Genomic DNA, 26,048 nt, shown 5'->3' on the forward strand with positions numbered 1-26,048 from the left:
TAATTGAATACAATGCCGATTTCTTATTAACGTTTTTTACTTTTGTTGTACGATTTTTTGCTCTCCTGAACTCAGGAATACAGAAAAAATTGGTCACTTTTTTCGCTGCTAAAAGTCACTAAAGTCACTTTTTTTAGAAAAATTTTTACTACGATACCTGAAATTGAAATGCAATTGAGTTGAGATTCACTGAATTGTATTTCTTTTAAATGTCGCATGAACGATAACGCTTCAAATCTGCATTTTTCTCATTTTTTATACCATTACAATACTCTCAACATTTTATCAATAAATTATCAGAAATTTTGAATAAAACAAATTTTGAGAACCACAAATTACCTCTTTCAATGATCCAGAAAACTGGGACTTCATATTAGATTCAACCTTTTCCATTATAATCACATTTTTCGGAGCAGGGCTGTACAGTCATGAAGTACATAGATACAGAAAGTAGAAAGGATCTTAAAAAACAGCATGATTTTTACCTTCGTGAATTTCTTAACCTCGAATACGAAATGTTGGATTGAGAAAGCTCTAAAACAGTAGACTCAATGAGACCAGTGATATTCAGTTTAATTTCAAAAATGTTGCTTTCCACCAGAAAAAGATGGTTACTGACAGCAAATCAACTGACTGCACTTTGAGAGTTCCAGAAAAAATTGATATAACACTAAATGTATGTATCAAAGAACAACTCATGAAAAATGAAGGCGTTTGTTCTCAAGAGAAAATAGAAACAATAAATAACGAGTTTCATACTAATAAAAACCTTTTTTTTTTTTTTGAAAAAGCGAACAAAAATATCATGATTGTATCACAGTTAGTTGCATTTACATATCGTTGGTAAAGTAAAATTTTTCCATTCAAAGAAATGTGATTCAAAGAATACATAGTAAGTACATCATTATTTTTCATTTCCCAGAACCAAAAAATACTTTCAAATACATATTTCCATGATTTGAAACAAAATATAAGTAACAATGTAACATCGATTAATATGAAAATAACGTAAAATAAGAAAAAAAAAATAACAATGAATAAATGATGAATCACACGATCAATATTTACTTCTTTCTTGATTCCAAATAACACCATTGGCAGCTAATAGCCGAAGTTGATCGATCGAGTATCCTAATTCGGACAAAACCTCGATAGTATGTTCCCCCAAAGGAGAAGGTGACTGAAAATTATCCATTGTGGGCGGATTTTTTTGCAACCTAGGAGCCGGAAGTGGCATAATATCACCATCGCAGTCTCTAAGAAAGGACTTTCTATCACTATTATGTCGATGTTTCGATGCTTCTTCCAACGTCAAAACGGGCGTTACACACGCATCAGATAAATCAAAGATCTAGTGGGGGAAAAAATGAAATTTATCGTTATTTTCACATTTGGGCGACGATATGAATTTTAATTTGAAGGAGCAGGTGAAATAAAATGAAAACCTATATTGAAAAGTGTGAAAATGAAAAAAAGCTCGTAGATTACTCACTTCACACCATTCTTGTTGCGTTTTCTGTTTGAATTTATTTTGAAGTTTGATCCGACTCTCTTCAAAATCTCCCAATTGAGGCAGCTCTTCCGGACTAAAATCTAATTTAACGATAAGTTCGTTATAAAATTGTGGCTCTAAGGCTCCCACAGCCATGAATTTTCCATCTTTAGTTTCATAAACGTCGTAAAAATGAGTACCACCATCTAGCCTACATTATAAAAATGACTTTCAATTTGAGTCTAGTACAACAATATAAATATGTAAGTATTAGTAGGTAATAATGAACCATTGAGGAATCAGTACGTACAGATTATTTCCACGCGATTCCGCAAAAAAAGTATTTTTAGATTTCATCAGCCAAGAACCAACGTACGAAATTCCTTCGGTAATGTTACTATCTATCACTTGACCTGTGCCAGTTTTAGTTCTTTCAAACAAAGCTAGTAAAATTCCCAATGCACAAATTAAACTGCCTCCGGCGAATTCTGAGAAATTACTCGGAGGTATCGGATGTTTTCCTCGCCATCCGTACATAGATAATAAACCTAACAAGAAACAGAATGCTAATTAATGATCATTATAATAGTACGTACTGTAGCTTTAGTTTGGAATTATTCTTCTGCATATTTTAAACTCACACATAGGTACCTGTTATAGCTAAATAATTTATGTCGTGTCCAGCCATAGATGAAAAATGACCATTTTGCCCAAATCCAGATAACCGAGCGACAATTAATTTTGGATTTTTCAGCAACAATTCTTCGGGTCCGAGTCCCAGTTTTTCCAAAACACCTACAAAAACCCGATTTAAAAAATGGTATTTGAAAAAAATTTATATTCAATAGAAACCTTTTCTAAATGGGTCAATTAGTACATCAGCAGAACCGCACAATTTTTGGAACACTTCAGCGCCTTCTTTGGACTTTAAATTGACACCAACTGACTTTTTTCCATTTGATAGTACATCTGGAATCGATTCGACCATCTGAAACATTATTTTAAGTTTAAATTGTGAATTTTTCGATGATATTTTTAGGAGTATAAAGATGCAGAAAACTTACTTTGTGCACTTTGATAACTGTGGCTCCGAAATCAAGCAGAATTTTGCCACAAAATGGCCCAGGAGCGAGCCCCGCCAATTCTATAACTTTTACTCCTTTCAAAGGCATAATTTTTCGCTGAGATGAATTTTATGAATGAAATAATCAAGTATTGTTTCTAGGGCAACCTCATGAACTGAAGAACTTTCCTTCGATACTGTTTATACATGAAATAAACGTTGCAAGTGAACACTTTATATTTAAACGACTCATTTGAATTTATAATCGCGAGTTATGAGTCAATAAAGATTTTTAGCTCGATTAATTATTCAAATCGAGCAAAATGAAGCTACTTTAGCTACCTGAAAGTTGAAAGTTTTTTTTTTTTTAAAGAGAGATAAGAAAAATCCTTATCAAGTATCTTACAGTGTAGCCAAGATGGAAACTAATGGAAACAACAAAAATTCTTATCAGTACCCTTTGTGAATAGTGATAACAACAAGAGGTGGTTGTAGTTTTGGTTTATGGTTTCAGAATTTAGAAAGTAGAAGCGTTTGTTTCACAGTTATTTTGTATTAGTTTTAAGAATTGAGCAGTGAATATATTATGTAATGATTTTTCTCTTGTTGACCATGTTCAATTTGTTTCTTCAAAAGACGAAGAAAATGATAGAAAATAGGACACTGGACCAAAATGCTCTCTCATTTCATCGAAAAAATGTTAACGAAAACAAAAGTAACGTCACTCCACTCGAAGAATTAGTTTATGGTTTGTACATATCAATTGTATCACCAATCTTGAACTGCATATTAGCGTGGAATATTTTCACAAGAATGGAGTATAATCTTTTGATTGTACATATATCTACTGTTTCAGACATCATCAAGACCATTAAAGATCCAGAAAAACCTGCAACATTGGAAGATCTAGAAGTGGTTCATGAAGAAGATATCTATGTATGTTGAAAATATTGCTTGGTTAATTATTACTGGATTTCTCATTGCTCTGAAGAATCTAGTCACTGAAAGTAATTGAATGAAATTACAAATTAGGTGACTGAAACACCAACGCAAAGCACCCGACTGATTCGAATAGAGTTCACTCCTACTGTACCTCACTGCAGTTTGGCTACGTTGATTGGATTATGTATACGAGTAAAATTAGAAAAAAACCTGGCTGAAAGATATAAGTTGGATATCTATGTTAAGAAAGGCACGCATTCGACAGAAGATGAAAGTAAGATATCGAGATGAAAATTAAATAATTATTGTATTGAGTTCTGGTTCAATCAAAGCTAATCATGGTGTTTTGCTTTTCAGTTAATAAACAAGTCAACGATAAGGAAAGAGTTGCAGCTGCCATGGAAAATCCCAATTTACTGAAAATCGTTGAAAATTGTATCGAAGAAAAAGAGTAATTTGTTATATGTACCTAATGAGTGTCATTTTCATTTGTGATAATGATAAACCATTGTAATTAATTTTTGTAATAACTTATACCTGGTTATATCATTTAAAATACGTTGTTGACTTTTATCTATTGTTTTTTCTAAACTGAAATCAAGTTATTTTCAACTTGAAAATTTGTATTCAATTTTAATTTTTGAATTTTGATGAGTAAGTGCATACCCACCTATATTGTGCAATTATGTGTTTTTTTTTTCATTATTTATTTGTAGAATGAAAATTGGTCCATCCTCATTTTGAAAAAATATAAATTTTCAGTAACTTTCTGGAAGTTTTTGCAAGTTTTCAAAATTGAAAATATAAATTACGGTAATAGAAATTTATCATCCCTATTCGATGTTTTCTTTTTTTTTTTTTTGTGTGTTAACTGTGAAGATAGGTAGTTTTTTGTTTTCAATTTTTCATGACTGTGTAAAGCCTTCAAGTCTGTAATGTGAATGGAATCAAAAGAAAAATTATAATTTCATTGACGAAAACTGGTTATTATTTGAAATATGTAGAACGATCCAATTAAACTATACCAAATGAACCCACAATATTACATTTACTACCTACCTAAAGTTCATTTTTCAAATTTAGGTATCGGATTTTTGATTTTTTTGAATATGGTGTCGGTATAAGGTATATTAATTTATAAACTCATCAGTCGTCAAATTAAGTTTTAAACTCATTATTAGTGAAAAATTATCGTGGGTACCAAGAAACCAGAAGTACTAAGAAACTACCTGAACCGGCAGAAACGAAAATGAACGAATCAAGGCTAGATCGAAAAGGGACCACCTCAGGACCCCAAATCCAAAATTTCAAGTGCAGAATTTGATTTCTCAATTTTTGGCGAATTTTTAAAAATTAAAAAATCCTAAAATTTAACAATTATTTAATACCAAAAATAGAAAATATTGATGAAAAATGGAATTTTCTCGGGAAGTGGTTCAGATGGCGTTCCTAACTCATTTACGACTTTCGAAATTCGTAAAACTTCAATTCCAGTCATTCTGTAGCCTCCGGCGATTTTTTATCAATTCTCCAGAAACTTGTAATTGCTGGCATTCCGAAGGAACGAAGCTAACAAGGGAACCTCTTGAGATGTCGCACTCCGATTTGAACGGGACCGCGATTTTTGGAAAAAGCATACTTAGTCTAAAACCCCCAAAACCAAATTTCTAGCTGCCCAAGTTCATTTTTTGAATTTTGGCGAATTTTTGAAAATTCAAAATTGACTGTTTTTAGCGATTTATGAATTTTCTTTAATAAGTACGTACATGATTAGTAAAAATGGTCAAAATAAGTCCCAAAACTAATATCAATTATCCAAATCGAAATTTCACCATTTCCAGCCATTCTGGAGCCTCCAGCGTGATTTTTCAATTTCTCCAGAATTTTGAATTTGCTCCAGAAGGCGTGAATATGGAGTTGGGCAGCTTAGAATCGAGTTGTGTATTACACTCGACCTGTTTAACGAATTTATCCATATTTGAGCCGATTTTGAGGGTGACACCTCAATAGTGTTTTTTTGAACAGTTTTTTTCAAAATTGGAAAATCTAAAAAATCAAGTTTATCGCGCTGGAGGCTCCGAAACGGCTGGAAATGGTGAGATTTGTCCTCGGAGTGTTAGTTCTGGACAAAATGCAGCGATTCGCGCGAATTTCAAAATTTTCCACGCAAATGGGAAACTTTTGATTTTTTTGATTTTTTAATTTTGAAAAAAGTTGGTCAAAAAACTATTCTTGAGGTGTCACTCCCAAAATCGGCTCAAATGTGGATAAACTCGTTAAACATGTCCAGTATAATACACAACTCGATTTTTAACTGCCCATTTTCATATTCACGCCTTCTGGAGCAAATTCAAAATTCTGGAGAAATTGAAAAATCGCGCTGGAGGCTCCAGAATGGCTGGAAATGGCGAAATTGGGATTTGGGGAGTTATTTAATTTATGGACAAAATGCAGCGATTCGCATGAATTTCAAAAATTTCCACGCAAATGGGAAACTTTTGATTTTTTTGGATTTTTTAATTTTGAAAAAAACTGGTCAAAGAACTACTCTTGAGGTGTCACTTCCAAAATCGGCTCAAATGTGGATAAACTCGTTAAACAGGTCTATGTAGTATAATACACAACTCGATTTTCAGCTGCCCAGCTGCCCAACTTCATATTCACGCCTTCCGGAGCAAATTCAAAATTCTGGAGAAATTGAAAATCGCGCTGGAGGCTGCAGAATGGCTGGAAATTGTGAAATTTGGATTTGGGTAATTGATATTAGTTTTGGGACTTATTTTGACCATTTTTACTATGATCAAGTAACCCTACGTACTTTTTAAAAAAATGCATAAATTGCCAAAAACAGTCAATTTTGAATTTTCAAAAATTCACCAAAATTCGAAAAATGAACTTGGGCTGCTGAAAATATGGTTTTGGGGGTTTTAGACTATGCTCTTTCCAGAAATCGCGGTCTTATTAGGTTCCCTTGTAAGAACGACCTATGCTGTTTTTGGGAAAATCAGACTTGATCAATTTGAGCATTTGATTCACTCCTGAGCCTGGAAAAATGTGCCATGCAAATAAAAATTCCGAAATTTTTTTCATTCATTCCGTCTTTATTAAATCTAATTAACACTAATTCTTAACTATGATAACAGGTAGCATGTTCAACATAGATAAACAGCTATGAAACATAGGTACCTACAACGCTGTAATTGGTTGCAATAGGTATTTCGAGTATCTGGAAACCGTCAGATTTTTGTGACTTGGGATGAGCTGAGCTGGGTCGAAAAACAGAGGGACGAGTAGAGTATAGGTATAGATAACTTCAGAGCATTTAGTTGAGCTTTTGTCAAGAACAGTTTTCAGCAGTTATATGTTGACGTTTTACTTTTTTGAAAACATTCCCCACATAAAAAAGTAGATAGGCAGCAGGTACTTGAAATTTGTGTCCATGTACTGTCCATTAAATCCTTCCTCTCCCCCGCTCCCCGCGAACATTCCAAGTTACAAATAGGTAGATATTATAATTGAATAAGCTAAATTTCAAGTTTGTTTAATTTTTAAACCATTACGTAGTAAATCTTACATTTCTACAATTAATTCATTCATCGCTTCATGGATACGAATTCTCATATGCCTCGTAATTTCCTGCATTCGGGTCACTTGCATCTGGAGTGTATCCTTTCATGGCAACTAAATCTGATTCAACTGGATTTTCTTTGGTTGAATCGTAGTCGTACTTAGAACCAGCTGCTTGATAGGATACTTCTGGAGGACCGCCATTTTTAGAAGAAGATGAGGTACTTTCTGATACAGAAGAGCTGTACATTTTAACTACCGGTTCACCATTGGAGGATTGTGGAATCTTTGGCATCTGAGGCATTTGCATTTTCGGCATCTGAGGTATTTGCATTTGTGGCATCTGTGGTTGGGAGAAGTAGTTAAAAGGCTGTTGGAAAAATCACAACTCAGAATGGTTTCATCAACGTGAAATAGGAATGAGAGTGTAAAAAAATAAAATCTTACATTCAATTGAGAAAACGTTGGTGTTTGTATTTTACTGAGGATGTCGCTTTTCATGGTATTGAGTTTTTCCTGAGCTGTACCGAATGGAATGCTGTTATAATATTGACTCATTTGGCTCGTATCGAAATTTGGCAACTGCATCCATGGCTCTGGTGATCTACGAGCTAACCCAGACCCAGGTACCTGAAAAATTGCGCAACAATTAGTATTATAGATAGAGGTAGGTATACTATTGATGGCAACAATGAAGTGACATTTTTCAAACTCGTATTTTTACTAAATTTTCAAAACAATATGGGTTAAAACCACAAACATCCTACATCATGGAAAGGGATTACCTGATACGATTGTAAATTTCTTTGAAATTGATTTATCATCTCTTCGATACTATTTACAATAGCTCTACCGCCTTCGGTGGGTATCTGTACGAATTCGTTTACTCGTACGTTACTTAAATCGGTATTAAATGCATCTAATGCAGCGTTCAACATATCGAATGGCATTTTCGATATTTGTAATCCTTGATTGGCTGCATTACGTACCAACGTTGGGAATGTTTGCATGAATTGCGTCATAGGTGCTACCACAGCTGACGGATCAACATGAGGCATACCTAACGAACTTAATTGACCATTCAGTCGATTGATATTTTGGTGAATTTGACCGGGAATTGAGAAATGGCCGGGTTGAGTATTGTATTGCTGATTGTTGAACAAAGGTAGCTGATGCGGTAATTGTTGATTTTGAAGACCTTGTCTATAATTGGGATTGCTAGGGTTGGGATTAAACATTGGTTGATTGAATCTTCCAGGGATTTGTTGATTCATTCCTGGGTTATTTTGATTGGTGGTAGGAATAAAAGGATTGGAAGATTGAACATTGGGATTTGGTTGCGTTGGGAATGATCCTTGAGTGTAAAGGTAGGTTCCTTGATTAGGGTCGTTCATATTCGGAGTATATCCGCCAGTTGCGAAATAACCTCCGCTCTCTGGCTGAGGTTGAGTCGAATCGTAATTATAATTATAAGCGCCTCCATTTTGTGCCATCTGGGGAGGTTGGCCATTTGTGGAGCTAATAAATGTGCTCGTGTTTGCACCGGTGGATGACACTTTCAGTACAGGATTGGGCTGGTTTTGATAGCCAGGTTGATGAGGTGCTTGAGATATAGGATTACCTGATTGTTGGATTTGAGGCATGGGGTTACCTGGTTGTTGGATTTGAGGCATAGGATTACCAGGTTGTTGCATTTGTGGCATAAAATTACTACCAGGTTGTTGCATTTGTGGCATAAGATTACTACCAGGTTGTGGCATTTGAGAAGGATAAGTTGGTTGTTGGTTTTGCAAAGAAGGCATAACAGGTTGTTGAACTTGCGACGAATAATTAGGATTAGTAGGATTTGGATTCAGCTGAGTCGACGAAGTTATTGGTTGCTGAACAGTGTTGGTATTTGGCTGAGTTCCGGTAGCACTTGGCCCTTGAGGAGTTACATTCTGAACTCCACCGGATAAATTCTGAGGTGTGCCTTGAGGTGTCATCGGAGTCTGCAGTGTTGGATTGCGTAGAGATTCCTCGACCAATCTATTATTCTCGTATACTTGTTGCCCATCCGGAGTAATATTGAAAGTTTCTGTTTTAAAAACAGGCTGTTGATTGCCTGCCTGACTCATCGACTGCATCGTTCCAGTCACTACTCCGTTCGGTGGCAAAGGCTGATTAAACATATCTTGGCCTATATCGCGGAATTGATTTCCACCCGGATCGAGCATGTTACCGCTTTGGAATGGTACATTGTACCCGGTGGATAAACCAGATTGTAAGCCATTGGTGGCGAATTGCATTCCAAATTGGGGTAAATTAGCTGGGAAAAGCGCGTCATTGGTGTTAAGCGACTGTGGAACCGAATCAAAGGGAAAGTCTGGGAAAAACGATTGTGGATTTTTTTTATCAAGCTGGTGATCGCTCACCGAATTATCTGCCCCGTATCCTGCAGCATTTCCTGCATTGGGTATTACATAAGCATTATTCTGAAAAAGGATATTTATTAAAGCTAGGATATTTATGGTAGGGCCTTGAGCCAAAGTCAAATAAAGTCTAAAAAACAGCAAATAATCAGAAGGCAGTGATTAAGAGAATTCAGATTTATTGTCTTTTTTTATGGTTCAGGCCTAAAAAGACTGTACTACACATGTAAAAGGTTAGAGATTTCGATTCGATATGAGATTTTTGTTTATTCTGTAAAATAAAAATGTAAAAAATGGCCTTGATTATGGCGATGGAAAACTGTAATAGTGAAGGTAAGTACGGTTTATAGTATGACGTCATAGGATACATAGTCAGGTCTCAATTGGTCATCCGCTCGCCAATTCTGCCGAAAGCAATTTTATGATACAAAAAATTTAGCCGAGATTCCCTTTTTTCCCTCCCCTTTTTCCGAGGATCCACCCCCTAACTTGAAAATCCGTCTATCTCGTCACCCATTGGTCGTACAAAAAACAAATTTTCTGTCGAAATTTACAGAGATAGATACATTGAAAAGTATGATAACAAAAAGTGTTTAGAATTTTTCCTTTCAAAAGACCTGTATCACAACCAATTTCCTCTCCTCCCCCTCGATTCCATAGGACCCACCCCTGTTCCCAAGTTTCCAGTATTTGACTTCAGGGACAATTGAAAATAACTTTCATAAAAATTGTTTGTTTTCATTCAATAATGCTGAAATTTGGTTGTTGATTAAGGCATAGAAATAGTCGAAACTAGGATTGTTCTGTGAAAATGAAAAGTTTATTAGCAAATTACATATACCTTAGGGTGGTTCCTTATTTGTATGGTGAAAAAAAAATCGATTTTTTTCGCTCTCGCCCCCCAAAAACATGACCTCGGGTGAGCAAATAATACCCTGAAAATTTCAGGCCCCGGGTGAAAAAAGGTCGTGCCGGTGGGCCCCCCAATCTTCCCATAGGTATAAATCGAAGTATCAGGCAAAATTTTTAAAATTGTGAACTTTCTAGTTCTAACACCTCAGTTGAGTCCCTACTTACGTAAAATCAACCTAAGTATATACCAATTTTAGCCCCCTATCTCCACCCAAGACTAACCGTGGATTATTAGAGGAGAGCTCATATGCCTACATAGGTACTAGTGAAAAAATATTTGATGACGCCCTAAATTGTTGTCGGGTTTCACGAGAAAAACTTCTTCAATCACGTTAGTAAAAATGAGTCGTGCTAGGGAGCACGCCTCTCCCTCCCCCTCCCCCATCTCAAAATACAAAAGAAATCAGAAAAATTGAAATTTTTACTTTTTTTCACATCATTATCCTTGAATTTGGTCCATTTTCATTAAAAATACTGTTAAATATTTTATGACCTGTCTACATAATGAAAAGGTAGAACTTGTCTATGTCTCCTTCCCCAGAAAACGAAAAAAGATGAATATTATTAGTTAAGCTACATTTTTTCCCCCATATTCTAATCCTTGGATTTGGTCGATCTTCATCAGAAAAGCACTACCTATGTCAGACTTTTAAAAACTTGTAGAAAAAGGACTAATTTCTGAATTTTGACTTTGAGAAACATTGAAGCGAACGTTTTGTAATAAAATCAACTCGTGTCAAATTTTCACAGAAGACTAATGACGTTCTGATATTTTGTAATGTAAGACTTGAAAACTTGAAAAACATCTTCAAGAATCCCCATCAATGAGATTAAATTTTCAAGTTTAAAGCAAAAAAAAACCATATCCTCCATGACTTGAAACTACATATCTTTGCAGAGGAGTCTTCACCTCCATTCCAAAAAAAAAAAAATCAACTTTGTGGATCTCTATCATCTATGTAGGTGGTGAGAATTACAAAGGGGACTGAGAAAAGGTTTTTCTAGAAAAAAGAATTATCTAGAAGCATTCTGCACAGAGATGAAAAATGTTCACCCAATTACGAGTACCTATACCTATAGACATCAATTTTCATCTTTCTCAATATTCTTCAATTTTGGGGGTCTCATAAAAATGGACCCCCATCATTTGGAGGACAAAAGGGTCAAAAGGGTGCTTTTCTTGAAAAAGTGGTTATCTAAAAGTACTCTGCTCAGAAATGAAACATTATTAAAAAATTTGTGGAGATATGAATTTGTAATTTCTTGTTTTTTTTTCAACTTTGAGGGCTTTAAAGGTAACCAACATGATTTGGGAGACCGGGGGGAAGGTTTTTCTTGAAAAAATGCTTATTCAGAAAGATTCTGCACATAACTAAAAAATTTTCAAAAAATTTCTAGACATCAATTTGTAGTAATATTTTTTTTATTTTTCCCAAATTTGAGGGGCTCCATGCAAGAGAGCCAAAATCATTTGGGGGTCCAACAATGGTTTTTTCTTGAAAAGGGGGTTATGTAGAAAAAAGGGATTATTTAGATTCATTTGTATTGTTTTGTTTTTTTAAATAGATGTATAATTTTGATTGAAATAAAAAAATATTTCATATACAAATTTTCTTCAAATTTCAATTTTTTTGAAAATTTTCCTGTGAATTTTTTTCTCATCGTTAGGTAATTTTCGTGTTTGTGTGTGTGTGGAGGGGGGGGGGGGTCAAGTGGAGAGCTTTCTGAAAATTTGGTTGAAAAAAGTGGTGATTTTTTTCTAAAAAAAATTCCGTTACTAAATACCGTAATCGATCGACTTCTGGAAATTTTCAATTACTGAGGGGAGGGGGGCAGTTTGACAAATTTTATGACACTTTCTGCAGATTTGACAAATCATCATTCAATTTTGAGAATTTTCCGATTAATTCTTGGTATTTTTCAATAATCCAAGCACTTCAGCAATCTATGCAAAATTCTACCCAAATGAGACATTTTCTCAAATTTTTGATAGTTTTGAGCGATTTTTACAATCAATTTTGAAATTTTTATCTCGAACTTAATTTGTGAATGTTCATTTCTGTCGCTTAATTAAACGTCGAGATCATCAGAATTTTTGCTTTAATGGCCTTCGACCATTATTATTTTAATGTATGTATTTGTTGATAGATTAGTAATTTTATAACTAACTAATCCACCTTAATTTTTCTTTGTTTCAGGTGAGTACAAATTTCCTTCCATAAAGTATAGAACATGAACTCGCGTGAGAATATAAGTAAGCTTAATTTTATAATCCTTACGAGAAAAGGTACGTAAGTCATTTCCACACCTGTGACCTTTTATTTTCAATGGCAAATCAAAAAAAAAAAAAAAACTAAAATCGTGGAATTTGAAAACAGCTGAAATAATTGTCCGTCTGGTTTGAATTGAGGTAATTTGATTTTCTGAATACGAATTTGGAAACAGTAATAGTATATTACACCATAAGGGGCGAAAGTGGACGTTTTAACGACGAGTATTGTTCACTGAGCGAGCCGAAGGCGAGTGAAGTGGACGAGTTTACTGAACGAACCGAAGGTGAGGGAAGTAACTGCTACCGAACGAGCGAAGCGAGTGAGGTAGCAAAAGTTTGCTGATCGAGCCGAAGGCGAGTGAAGCAAAATTTACTCGTCGTTAAAAAGTTCACTCTCACACCTTATAATGTAAGATATTTTACATTACGAATTATAAGAAAGTATACGCATTCGTCGCTGCTAGTATGTGGGGACCATGGTATTCAGTTGAGTCTTGAGTCTCTGCAGAATGCAGAGTATAATATTGTGCAAGTTATTAATTTTAATTACATGGGTAATGAAATATGTAAGATAAATAAATCGTTATTCAAACAAAATTCGAACAAACACAGCACATGCACATGACGAAAGAACTGACCATAACCACACACTTTTGACTTCACAAACAACAAAATAATTCAATGCTTGATTAACGCAAAACCCAGAAAAATCTCAATAATCTCATAACAATGTGTTACTCATGTAAGCCTACTCGCGTTTGTTATCTTTTCGATAGGTTTCGGCTTGTGTTTGGTTAACGCGGGTGGAAAACTTCTGTACGTGTTTAGTTGACGCGGGTCGAAAGTGCCGGGATGAAAAGAGGGCTTTTCGCCCCGCATAGAAGGGGCGAAAGTGTGTACTTTCTTATCATGAGTAATGTAAATGAAATTTTCAAGTTTACAAACGATTTTGATTTTTAATGAATTTTTAAGAAGCCAAACTTGGGTCAAAAATGAAAAAAGAAAAAACAAAATTTTACCAAATAGACCAAAGAACCTGAAATTTGGTGTGTGCCCCGTTTTCGACCCTCCAAATCGATTGGAAACGGTTTCCAACCATTTTGAGTGGTAGTTCCTAAGCACCGTAGCAGATTTTCGAAAATTGAAATTTCCACAACATTTTATCCAATTGAGTTGTTGAAATGAAATGAAATCAACTTAGTACTCCATTTCCAATTTGCTGATTCAATTGTAGGTGGTTTCAGGCTGTTGTGAAGGCTTTGAGTATATTTTGGGAATTTCAGATTTTCTAAAAAGTGGTCTAAAAACCGTTCAAGTTCACTTTGGCGTCATTTTTTTCTCAAAATACAGGATATCTAACAGGTAGTGAAAGTAGTGAAAATGTAGTGATTTTAAAAATGGGTAGGGAGAGTATTGAAAAAAGTAATGAATTCAGTCAAAAAGGTAGTGAAAAAATGGGGAAAAAATTGAACGCGCAACAAAAACCTTCAAATTATTGAAAAAATTGATCGAAATTAAGAAATCCTTTGTGTACAAATTTTCTTTCAATTTAATTTTTTGAAAATTTTCCTGTGAAAAATTTGAAAAAAATTTTCCTGTGAAAAATTTGAAAAAAATTTTACCTGTGAAAAATTTGAAAAAAATTTGATTTTTCAAATTTTTCTGTGTTGGGAGGGAGGGGAGGGGTTGCGTGGAGAGTTTTCCAAAAATTTGGTTGAAGACAGGTAGTGAAAAAAGTAGTGATTTTTCAAAAAAAAAAAATCCATTAGATACCATGTTTTAGAAAACCAGAGTCCAAAAATTTTCTGGAGGGATCACAAATGGTTCGAGATCATGACTAATCGAGAGTGGAGTATAAATTAAATTTCAACTTTCCCTGGTTAATCTGATCAAACTTACGATATTTTTTCATGGAAAACGAGCCAAATTTGAAGTTTTGAAAATTCAGCAAAAATCGAGAAATGATTGGCATGTAAATTATACGAGTACCCTATTTTCAACCATTAATCAATTCTTTAGGTATTATAGAAAAGTGTAATTTTGTAACTAGCGGGGGAAAAATCCAAAATTGAGTGGTGGATATGGCAAGAAGGCGGTGGGCCTTATACAAAATCGGGGGAGGGGGTAGGAAATTGGTTGTGATACTGGTCTTTTGAAAGCAAATTTAATTCGAAACACGTCTTGTTATTATACGTACCTACTTTTCAACGTATCTTTGTAAATTCCGATAGAAAATCAAAAAAACGGATTTTGAGAACGTTTTTTTGAACTTTCAAGCTCAACAGTTGTTGTTCCAAACAAAAATTGAAGATGACCACGTTGTAGAGGACATGTTGAGGAACAATTTCATAAAATTGCTTTCGACAGAATCAGCGAGCAGACGTCGTTTTTTGTCAAATTGAGCCCTGAATAATACTCGTATTATTCCTCGAATATTTTTGATTGAATGAGCAGTTGGCGGGTTTATTACGTCATTTGAAATGAGATTTGAAAGATTCATTCTGCATGCGATTTTTTTAACGCCATTAATGAGAGATACATATAATTGTGTATTGCCTTTTTGATAAAAATAATGGACTGGCTGTATAGAGAGCCCTTGGTAACATGAACCATTTGATAAAAGAGGAAAGAAATACCAAAAATATAAAACTCGAAAAGCTTCTAAAGAAAACTAAATTTGAAAAATACTACCTGAATTTTTCCAAAACCACATTCAAACCATCAAAGGCTTCTTACGATTTATTATTTAAAATCTAAACTTTACCAACAATAATTTGTGCTTTTCCATTTACAAAAAAAAAAAATAATAATCAATTCGTTCGAATCATCTCAGACACATTTATTGAAGAAATCGTCGAAGAAAAAGCGGTATATAGAATAACAAAATAGTACACCGGAATGTTCAAAAATGACGTACCTGGTTCCAGTAACATGAAACGCAAACCACAAAAACAATAAACTTGTACATTTTGAATGAGTTGATCGAATGAATAAACTTAACGAAATGAATTTCAAACTAAAATCATATACATCCCATTTATAATTTACCATTTTAAAACAAACAGAAACATCTGCGTTACTTATTTGCTTTTGTCACTTAATTACATACATACAATACGTACGTTACGTATAGGTACTATCACTAGGTTTCACATCAAGTTAATATATAACACGGAAAAATTCTTTTCGGTACAAAAAAAAAAAAAGTAAAATAAACAACAAAACAACGAGAAGAGAAACGACAAAATATTATATTAAAAAATAATAGTGAAAATACTCTCAACATCACAACATGTTCAATACAGACATGCTTTTTCCAGTGATTGGAAAGTTCAATTTTTTTACCTCCAGATTCCCCTTTGTACCCCCTTTTAACCCCACCCAGGATATCGCATGTGATTCAGTTCTGAATATTGCTCGAATCAACGCAATACTCTGACGACTCATGTACGAACGTTATTGCAGCACTTGAACAAACAAGCTCTCTCACAAACATTTTCCATCATGATCAATATGCCTATGTGTTTGAATTTTAAAAACAATTTTTCCACGTAATAAACAATCGCCGTGAACAATTTCTAGGTGAAATCGCGCCGCCGTGTTACGTAAGCCGAAAAATCTTACCCGATGAGAACGAATGAACGGTATATAAAATAAACGAGTAGACGAATTTACAAAAATCAAAATTTTGTTATCACGAAGGCACACAGTGTACAAGGTGGTTTGAGCTCATACGAGAGACGCGCAGTTGACTAGTTACAAAAAATAAAATTATACAGAAAATTGAAATAGAAAAATAAAATTATACAGAAAATTGAAATAGTAACTAAATAAAAATAAAAAATAATAAAATTATTGGAAGCAACGTATACCACGAATTCGTAACGATAAATGCGCCGAAAAAGAAGCGTTAAAACATGATAAAAATGATAAAAAAAATTAAAATATACAGAAAGAAGAGGAGATAGGTAACTTGTTTTTAAGACGATGGGTAAAAAAAAAACAACACAAAATTATGTAAAATAACCAACGAAAATATTCAACGTATGAAGTACACACATATTAAGATAATAATATATTATGAACCTATCATAATATCGTAAGTACCGATTACTTTTTATTATATTTATAGCTTGTACATATGATGACTAGTGGAATGGCATTCGAAATATTACAAATCGATACACCGATCGTGTCTTTATTATAAGTAAATAGTCTAGCGTAAAAATCTATCGCAAACTAAACATATGGCAGTGCAATCTTTGTTTTTCAAACATACGGTATGATATGTGTGATTACACGAGAACACCATGATGCCACCGTTATCTTCTTTGATAAGTGATTGCGAGAATAATGGTAATGAGCAGCAGTAACAAATCGCTTGATTGGTATCATCGACGTTTATAGAAATTCCCCAATGGTTGGCATTCGATGGTCTGATTTTCAGTGCTTTCTCCAATTTATCCTTTTTCAAAGCTTCGCTGAGCTGTTCGTGGACCTTTATTTAATGAAATAAGCATAACATTAGGTCATCATTAAAGATAATTCTTCGAAAAAAAAATAAAAATAGGGCTAGCATCTTGACATCTAAATGAATAGTGATGAAAATTTTTAACTCTAGGAGATCGAGATGATATTCCAGAATAAAATAAATCTGATTTCAAATTCAGGGATTGTACTCGGTTACTTCTTACTAAAGTTACTAATAGTAACTTATGGTTACTTTTTAATAATGTTGGTTACTAAAAGTTACTTTTTCCGAAATCTTTCACCAATTTCCTTTTTTTTTTCAAAACTTTATTTTGATGATTTTTTTTTTGAAATGTACCTATGTACTTAGGGGGTTTTTAATTTCAACAGGTACATATATTTTTGAATTTCTCGATGGTTTTTAGTGGATTTTCTCCTGTTTTGATTGATTTTCACATCTTGAATTTTGGTGGTGATTTTTTTCCAAAATAATTTTTCCATGATTTTGCTCTGAATTTTGATGAAGACTTTCGCCTGAATTTTTTCCCAATTTTATCACCTTGAATTCTCGTGATTTTTTCATAAAAATTTTCCCTCTAGCTTGTGTGATTTTATTGCTCAAATAGTGGGGATTTCTCCTAATTTTGATTCGATGGCTTTTTTTGAATTTTGTGAATTTTTTTCTTCGCTGATTTGGTGAGTTTTCTTTTGAATTTTTGTACATTTTTCCCTATTCTAACGGGTATGATTTTTCTGAATTTTCGCGAGTTCTGTTTTTTCGAGTTTTTCAACGATTTTCTCAGAATTTCCTTTTTTTCTATTTTCAAATTTTGGCAAAGTTTCTACAGTTTTGACTCATCTTTTCAACTTTGAATTTTCACACGATTCTGTGGTTTTTGTTCTAAATTGTGGTCATTTTTTTGCCTGAATTTTGACTGCATTTTTTTTATTTCGACAGTTTTTTTTGAGTTTTGTGCTTTGAAAAAACAAGTGATTTTTTTTGGCTCACTTTTTTGTAGAATTGTGATTTTTCTTCTTCCAAAAATCATAATTTCCTGTAAATTTCGATTTTTTTTCGAGAAAGAAGGGAAGCTTTTTCAAGATTTGATGAAATTATTATTTTTTATTTTCACCTTTTGTGGTGGACTTTTCTGCATCTTGATATGTTTCATTCGTTGATCCCTCTCTCTCTTTTCCTCTTCCCTTCCAGTTATGAGGGAAGGTCCTCCGGATTTCCTATCTCTTTGAACAGTTTTTTTTTTCAAGTTCGAATTATTTTTCTCTGTTGAATTCTCTTCAGTTTTGCTACAAAATTTTTCTCAAAAATTTATCGATTTATTTCCGAATTTATACCTAATTTTAATTCTCGCGAGTTCTCTGTTCTGAATTCTCACCTAATGATTTTTGCTGAATTGTATTTTCGAGAATTTTCTATTTCCATCATTTTGCATAATTTTGTTTTGAATTTTATTGATTCGTTTTTCTGTCCAAATTTTTGTTCGTAATTTCGGCGAAACGTTTTTTCTTGAATTTTTTTATAAAATTTTCTCCTAATTTAGCCCCAAAGTTTGGTAATTTTTTCTGCTTAAATTTTTGAGGAATTCTCCCGTTTACAGATTTTTTTTTGAGTTTTTGAGAGTTTTTTGGACTTTGAGACTTGATGATGTTATTTATAATTTTTTTGAGGATTTCTTGATTTTTTTTCAAGTCTTATTCTGTTGAATTCTCGTAGATTTTATTTTTTAATTTTTTGACGATTTTCCCCGAATTTTCGTGTTTTTCTCTTGTGTATAAATTTTTGTCAAGTTTTCGCAATTTTATCGTTGAATTTCGTAAATAATTTTGTTTTCAATTGTTGCAATGTTTTTTCTTGAATTTTAATGCTTTTTACCCTAATTTTTTTAGTGGAGTTTTTCTACTTCTAATCGAATTTTTATTCTGGAATCCTCGTGATTTTTTTCAACTTTTGAAATTTTGAAGAAACTCTGTTTTTTGGTTATTTTGAATTTCGCGATTTTGATTTATTAAAAGAAGATCACGAAGAGGTTTTTCAACATTATTTTTCGATTAATTTTCTTTCTTTCCAGATCTTGATCTTTGCTCTGTTTCCTGTTTTGGTCATTTTCTCTAAATTTCAATAATTTTGTCATCTTTTTTCCATTTTTTTTTTGAATCGTGTCAATTTTCGACAGTTTTGATGGAGTTTTTTTTTTCATTTTGAAGGCATGTACACTTTTTTGTATGCTAAGTTTTAAAATGATTTTCACACATCACATTTTTTCCAAATTTGGATTGCTCTCTCCTCTCCTCTCCTCCACCGTTCCTTTTTTTCTTGTTTATTTTAATAAGTTTCCCGATCTAAACTGATTCTTCTTTCTTATGAAAGTTTTTTCAAAAATTATTGTTTATTATTTCTTAACACTAGAATCATTTTTTCCCCCTCAAATCCTTGCTCATGTCAACATTTCTGCTATTTTACGATTGGTATTTTTGAGTTTGATCTCTTCTTTTAATTTTTTCAGTAGTTCAACACATTTTTCGATTATGTTTCCGGAATCCAAAATTTTTCTCATACGTTCTTTTTGTATTTTGATCTACGAGTAGTTTGCTTTCGAAATTTTGATAAATTAGGTATCTGTTTTGAGCTTTTGCTAGTTTTTTTTTCTTTATCAAAAATGGTTTGTATTCGAATTTTGATGTTTTTTTCTGTGTTTTTTGAAAAAACTGCTATCAAAATTTTCGTTATATAGGTACTTTTTTTTTTTTTTGTAATCTGAAATAGGATGTAATGTTTTGTAAGGCATTGAAGTTTTTTGGTTGCCACTTTTTTTTTACATCAACATTTTTTTTGGTTACTTTTTCCGGCTTTTTTGGTTACTAAAGTTAAATTTTTTGAGAAAGATTTGAGTACAATCCCTGCAAATTTCAAAAGTCAATTAGTAAAACTTACGTCCAATGAAACGCGATTCACGTCAAAATGATCGCCAACAGAAGCCAGAACTTGGTCCCTTAATTCGTTACCAATGCCAGGTACAGACGTTAAAATCGCTGATCGATAAAAACTGAAATTAAAAAAATACATTCAGAATTATTAATTTACAAAATCTGAGTAATTCGTCGTTCAAAACGAAAATATGTTTTTATTATATCTCACCTTTTATCTAATTGAATATTTTCAGAAAATTCGCTCAATATTTTCAGAGTGTTTCTGACATTTATTCGTTTCAGTATGAATACAGCTAATTTATTCCACGATAGGATCCCACAGCTGGGCATTTTACTACCGCAATTCAGACAAATACCATTACCGAGGCTAGCATTCATGGTCAATATTTTCTGCGCATCTTCGACCGTAAGTATCTCGAAATACGATTCGATCTCTTCGATCATTCCCAATTGCAAGAAATGTTGCACGTGGAACAGCTTCAATTTACTATTTCTTTGCAAGGACGGTAGATATTTCCATAATTCAGGGATACGATGGCATAGGCTGCATATAAGATGGAATAATAATAACAAAGAACGAAGGTTATCCGCAGAAATATCTTGGACGTATGTTTTCAGGTTTTCACAAACAGCGTGAACACATTTGTCTGCATTTTTGTAGCATATATTGGATAAAGGTTCGTATTCTCTTTCGTTGACTAATCTTTCGAAAAATAACAACGATTCGTAAGGTAATAATTGTTTCGTTACGTTGGAATGGGTCACGCTTAGATATTGATCCTCGAAAATACTCCAAATATGAGCCATCAACAGATGACCTAATGGAAGGAATTTCACTCTGCATGTTTGCTGAGGAAGTAGGAACCAGCACGAGGCGCAGCACGATTCGAATTTCTCATTCAAGTAAACGAACAGTTTGATGGCGAGGTACACGATGCTGATATTCTTCAAACAGCTGGTATCCTTTAGACAAAGTCTTTGGATATACGTTAGACAAATTTCTTTATATTTATCACCGCTATCCATTATGTTGGCTTCTAGATGTAACATCATGTAGGCAACGTCGCAAGCGTCGATGTTATTTTTCAATCCCATTTCGTAAAATGCTTCCCATTGATCTACGCTGATCATTAATAACATAGCGTTCAAATATACCGGTAAAGGCCACTGATTGTTTTTCGTTTTCGTATGGTTATTCCTCTCCAGTCGAACGTCTCCGTTTTGATAATATTTTATAATGTAGCAGAATGATAAATAATAACAGGATAATTCGAACGATTTGATCATTTCCAATATCGACGAAACGTTTAGAAGTTCGGAGAATATTGCTAACACTTTGCTAAGCAGGTAATCTAGTTTCAAATCATCGGCTGTAAATATCTGTCTGAGTAACGAAGGATGCTTCTCGACCCAATTCACATTATCGATTTGTAGAGGAAACGATCTACTGTCGAACCAATCGAGCAGATTATTCTTAGCGAAGAAAGTCTTGAAAACCTTTTTGAGTTTGACAACTTCCTTATCTGGCATCGAGTTGAAAGGAAAACACGAATACGACGAATTTACATCGAATCCCAGCCTCTCGGATACTTTGAAAAATTCCTCGATAATGGTATTGAGTAAATTAATGACTTTATCCGAATCGACATCCGGCGAATTTTCGTCTATTTCGTTACATTTATCGATTATCTGAGAGAAATCAAATTCCACTTGGACGGTTTTCTTTTTACGTACTTCTACGATTGGTTCGTCGTCATCGTCAGTACGATCTCCTTTCATATCACCGTATTGGCTCATGAGACGATCCCGAAGAAGATTATTTTCGTCTGGCTTTTTATTACGAAGAGAATTTAGTTTATTTTCAAACAGCTGCCATTTCTCCTTCAGGTGTTTAGAGCTTTCGGTGAATTTTTCCGAAAAACTGGCTCCCAACTCGGCGAAGCTATCTTGAAGTATTTCGTAAGATGCTAACGTCAAATAAGGCGAACTGTATAAGCCCATTTCCAAGTATAGGTTTTCGGAAGCTTGCAAATCTTGAGCGAACGAAGAGATTGTAAAAGTGCTGGATTTCGTATCGTTTTCGTGTGTCTTTTTCAAATTCGAAGGTAAACTGTGAGATCGTTGACGACTTTCTTCGGAATCGCATCTGTTCAGAGAGCGATGCTTGTGCGTCGATTGTAAACGATTATCGTCCAACAGGCGACTGGATAAATGCGCGTTATTCACCATATAAATACCGGAACTCAATTCGACGCCTTGGATGGGAATAGATTTCAATTTCTGTTTGAAGTTTTGAAAAATTTCACACTTTTCCGAATCTATTTCAGGGTATTCGAAGTCACGTAAAGGATGTAATGTTGCCAGCGGTTCTTCTTGCGTTAATCGATCGAAGTGCGAGCAAATTACATCGACGCATAAGGAGTATTGTTTCTTCAAGTATAAGCTCAGCAGACACTTTTCCACCGGTAATAAAACCAGCTCGTGTAGATCTCCTTGAGCAGTCCATAAAAAGATATTGTTAGAGATACACTGAACGTCGACAATATCTGTGAAGAAATTACTCCAAAATAATATGTTGGCCATGTCGACGTTCAGAATATATATTCCGTCTTTTTTATACGTGAATATATATCGGCCTAGTAAATCGTACAGTTTGATGAAATTGAACGACTGAGCCGACCATTCGGTTTTATTCTGCTCTTTACCGATGATTCTCGGTTCTTCGTAGACTGAGATGAACGAAGATGGAGGTATGGCCAACTGCTGTTTGAACTGATGAGTGCTATGGACGACAGCATCGAGATTTACTTCCCATAATCTGGATCCTGGTCGAGCGCAGAAAATTCTAATATTGTTGGCATTTTTCGTGAAACACGCGCCGTACATACCGTCACGTAATTGGTGACCGATCTGTTTAAATTGCTCTTTGACCGTATCACATAAATAACATCTCGATAACGTAGAAACGAGAAGGAAATCGCTAAGCCAACATAACTGTATGATTTTCGAATCCAGAGTCATGAAAATAGTGGTAGGCAGGTGAAGAATGTTTTTACTCTGAAAAAAAAACAACGTACAAGTTACTCGGATCAAAATGTAGAGTGATAGTAAAAATACAACGCATCGAACGTACCAGAAAAGATAGTTTTAAGAACGAAACTCGTCCGGTACTGTCACCCACATAAAGAGTAGGTTTGTTGTTATCATCTGTCCAACATAAAGTTGAAATCTCCGAATCGCTCAGATCATCAGATCGTATAACTAGTTTACCGCAGTTGATCTCGTTCAGTTCCAAAATACACAAGATGCCTTTGTTGGTCGAGAAAGCAATAAAATTCTCCGAAGATGAAATAGATACATGAGTGACAGCGCTTTCCTAAAAAGATAGAATTTCATCACAAAAAAACTGTGATAATGATACAACGATATTTGAAGATTTGAAGTAGGCGTTTACTTTGCTAGGGATTAGCTGCCAAAAGCTGCAAGGATTTCTTTTGAATGCATATAGACCTCCGCTGGTAGCTCCAAACACGATATAATTCTTCGATACCGTGAAGCAAGTGTACTGCATCAAAAATGAACATTTCATATAGATAGATCAGCGATCACAAGATGGAAAAGAGTTATTCTAACGTACCTTGATTCGTTCACTTCTCTTCAGAGGTAAATAAAAAGTATTCTTGTGATTCTCTGTATGCAACAGAATTACTTCTTGTTTTTGGTTCACAGCCATGTTAAACGATATCTTGAAAAGTATTTGGACCCAAACACATAACACATCGGATGTACTTGATAAGAAAAAGTCAACTTGAAAATTCTATGAAGCATTTACTTGTAGTAACTTCTTCGGGTTTCGGTTTACTTTGTGAGGATTGAGGAACTCCTATATTTCACGAAGACATGTTCGAAAATAATATAAGATGATTTCAAAACTGAAATTTAATTTAAAATTATTGAAAAAATTTCAACCACTTTGAAACATATGACTTTTTTTATCAATAGTTGTGCATGCAAACAAACAAAAACAAATCTGATCTCCTCTACGGTTTCAGTTTCAGTTGATGAAAGAGAGTAATTTTTCAAAATTTTAAAAAATTCCCCTCAAGTTTCAGCTCTAGTTATGATTTATTCATCATTTTTTAAAACGCTCAATTCTTAAGAATGTTTCATGTAATAAAATTAGTTCTAGAAGATTTTTAAAAAGCATTTTTCAACAATAATAATTAAAATTATACAAACTGAAGCAGTGTGACGTTAAGGAACTAGGTGACGTCATCAGTAGGTTTGATTCGTTCAACTTCACCTAATTAGACTAATAACTAGTAATTACTCCGCGAATTTTGAACCGATTTCAATGGAGTTTGTTTTAATACGACGTTGATTCCTTTATCTAGCCGCGTATGTAGCGATTTTTTGAAATTATCAATTATTTTTCGCATAAAAAAGCTTTGAAAACAGAGTAACTTGCGAGTAGCCAAGTAGGCAACCGAAGGGTTTATTTATTTCAAAAATAAAATTGGAGGAAAATAAAATAAGGAATATTATGGATATTTCATTATTTTTCTTTCTCAAATCAAAAAATAAAAAATAGAAATAAATTAGAAAAATATTCCTTAATATCCAGATCCACTCAACAGTCTACGTTGCGAAAAGTTGAAATTTTTTTCCTGTTGTCAAAATTTTGTTTAGGTATCAATTTTGGAAGTTTTTTCCCGAGCGAAACGAGGGCGATTATAGGTACTCTTTTTTATGAATTCGGTATAACTAGGTACATAAGATCAATCCTTGAGTTTGGTATACTTACTAGTCTGGTTTCCTCATATCTACCAAAAAATTTATAAAAGAACTATAACCTATAACTATTCAAAACAGATTTCTAAAATACCTATATTTGAAGACTTTTGAATATTATCCTCATGACTTGACTCAAAAAGAACGGTTAGAAGGATTTGAAATCAAGTCGTTAGAAAAAAGGAGAGAAATAATCGCACTGATGTTCCTATATGATGTTATCCAATATCCATGGTAATATAAAAGGATAGTAACCTTTTGGGAAAAATTAATTTTTGGGCCCCAAAATCCATTCTAGACTCCTTGAGCAATTACCATACATCTAGGATGAAGGTGTCTCCTATGAATAACGTCATGGGCATCTCAGATGATTTTCTGTGTAGGTGTGCAGAAGATGCTGAAATTTTTAGTATGGGTAGGTCAGCCTTCAGGCGCAGGGCTGTTGGACACGAAACGTAAACGTATCGTTTCGTTTCGGTTGAGCTCTTTGAACCAAACTGTTTCGTTATACCGTTTCGTTTCGTTCCATAAAAGTGGTATCATTTCGTTTCGTGTCGTTTCGTTTCGTTTCGTTTCAGCCAAAAAAGTGAGAAAAGCGGACATTTTCATTAATAAATGAAGAAGAGAACCCCTCTAGAGGCTCTAAATGGATGAAATTTGAGTGAATTTGACAAAATTTGGTCAAAATTTACAAAAAAACTTGCAATGAAAAATCAAAAATGGAAGAAACAGAAATGATTCGTTTCGTTATAACGTTTCGTTTCGTGTAATTTTTTTGATTCGTTTCGTTTTGTGTCTCGTTTCGTGTCCAAAGGGAAAATTTTCCGTTTCGTTTCGTGTCTTTCGTTTCGTTTCGTTTCGTATTAACAGCCCTGTTCAGGCGTGGGGTGAGGAGCCGAGGGCATGGGAGTAGGGGAATGGGTGCATTGGGAGTTACCAATACCACCTATACTAGCCGTTTTCTTTTCGCATACTCCGAGTAACTCCGAGTAAAAACGAGGTATCGATTCCTGACATTTTCACATTTACGCTACAGTGCAAGTGCAAAAATGTCAGGAATCGACACCTCGTTTTTACTGGAGTTACTCGGAGTATGCGAAAAGAAAACAGCTAGTAAAAGGCCTGAGCGCTGAATCGTTATCACCTTCTGACGTCACACCTTAAGGGGACTCGATTGTGTTT

General features: G+C 34.0%; 4 protein-coding genes across 7 annotated transcripts; 1 reads left to right on the forward strand and 3 right to left on the reverse strand.

Moving 5' to 3' along the window:
- Positions 1-744: 744 nt before the first annotated feature.
- On the reverse strand, positions 745-2,920 carry LOC135841812 (alpha-methylacyl-CoA racemase-like). 2 transcript variants are annotated; one of them, XM_065359009.1, is made up of 6 exons: positions 2,557-2,920; positions 2,345-2,480; positions 2,144-2,287; positions 1,803-2,040; positions 1,493-1,703; positions 745-1,351 (listed from the first exon to the last, which is right to left on the reverse strand). In XM_065359009.1, the coding sequence occupies exons 1-6, from the start codon at positions 2,662-2,664 to the stop codon at positions 1,058-1,060; spliced, it is 1,131 nt and encodes a 376-aa protein (XP_065215081.1). In that variant the 5' UTR covers positions 2,665-2,920; the 3' UTR covers positions 745-1,057. The 2 variants fall into 2 exon arrangements, with proteins under 2 accessions (XP_065215081.1, XP_065215080.1); XM_065359008.1 differs by having other exon boundaries at positions 1,803-2,058.
- A 90-nt stretch (positions 2,921-3,010) lies between these two features.
- LOC135841813 (MIP18 family protein galla-1-like) lies at positions 3,011-4,477 on the forward strand. The gene is made up of 4 exons (XM_065359010.1): positions 3,011-3,303; positions 3,412-3,491; positions 3,588-3,771; positions 3,855-4,477. Exons 1-4 carry the CDS (start codon positions 3,147-3,149, stop codon positions 3,950-3,952), a joined length of 519 nt encoding a protein of 172 aa, XP_065215082.1. The 5' UTR covers positions 3,011-3,146; the 3' UTR covers positions 3,953-4,477.
- A 2,545-nt stretch (positions 4,478-7,022) lies between these two features.
- On the reverse strand, positions 7,023-15,713 carry LOC135841811 (uncharacterized). 2 transcript variants are annotated; one of them, XM_065359007.1, is made up of 4 exons: positions 15,577-15,713; positions 7,850-9,538; positions 7,512-7,694; positions 7,023-7,407 (listed from the first exon to the last, which is right to left on the reverse strand). In XM_065359007.1, the coding sequence occupies exons 1-4, from the start codon at positions 15,625-15,627 to the stop codon at positions 7,099-7,101; spliced, it is 2,232 nt and encodes a 743-aa protein (XP_065215079.1). In that variant the 5' UTR covers positions 15,628-15,713; the 3' UTR covers positions 7,023-7,098. The 2 variants fall into 2 exon arrangements, with proteins under 2 accessions (XP_065215079.1, XP_065215078.1); XM_065359006.1 differs by having other exon boundaries at positions 7,023-7,434.
- pink (WD40 repeat domain-containing protein pink) lies at positions 15,682-24,085 on the reverse strand. Of its 2 annotated transcripts, XM_065359004.1 has the most exons (7): positions 23,908-24,085; positions 23,713-23,820; positions 23,530-23,640; positions 23,209-23,451; positions 20,284-23,132; positions 20,080-20,191; positions 15,682-17,157 (listed from the first exon to the last, which is right to left on the reverse strand). In XM_065359004.1, exons 2-7 carry the CDS (start codon positions 23,806-23,808, stop codon positions 16,876-16,878), a joined length of 3,693 nt encoding a protein of 1,230 aa, XP_065215076.1. In that variant the 5' UTR covers positions 23,809-23,820; positions 23,908-24,085; the 3' UTR covers positions 15,682-16,875. The 2 variants fall into 2 exon arrangements, with proteins under 2 accessions (XP_065215076.1, XP_065215075.1); XM_065359003.1 differs by having other exon boundaries at positions 23,713-24,085.
- Between the last annotated feature and the right edge of the window lie 1,963 nt (positions 24,086-26,048).

Source organism: Planococcus citri, chromosome 3, assembly GCF_950023065.1.
Source record: "Planococcus citri chromosome 3, ihPlaCitr1.1, whole genome shotgun sequence".
Classification (NCBI taxonomy): Eukaryota; Metazoa; Arthropoda; class Insecta; order Hemiptera; family Pseudococcidae; genus Planococcus; species Planococcus citri.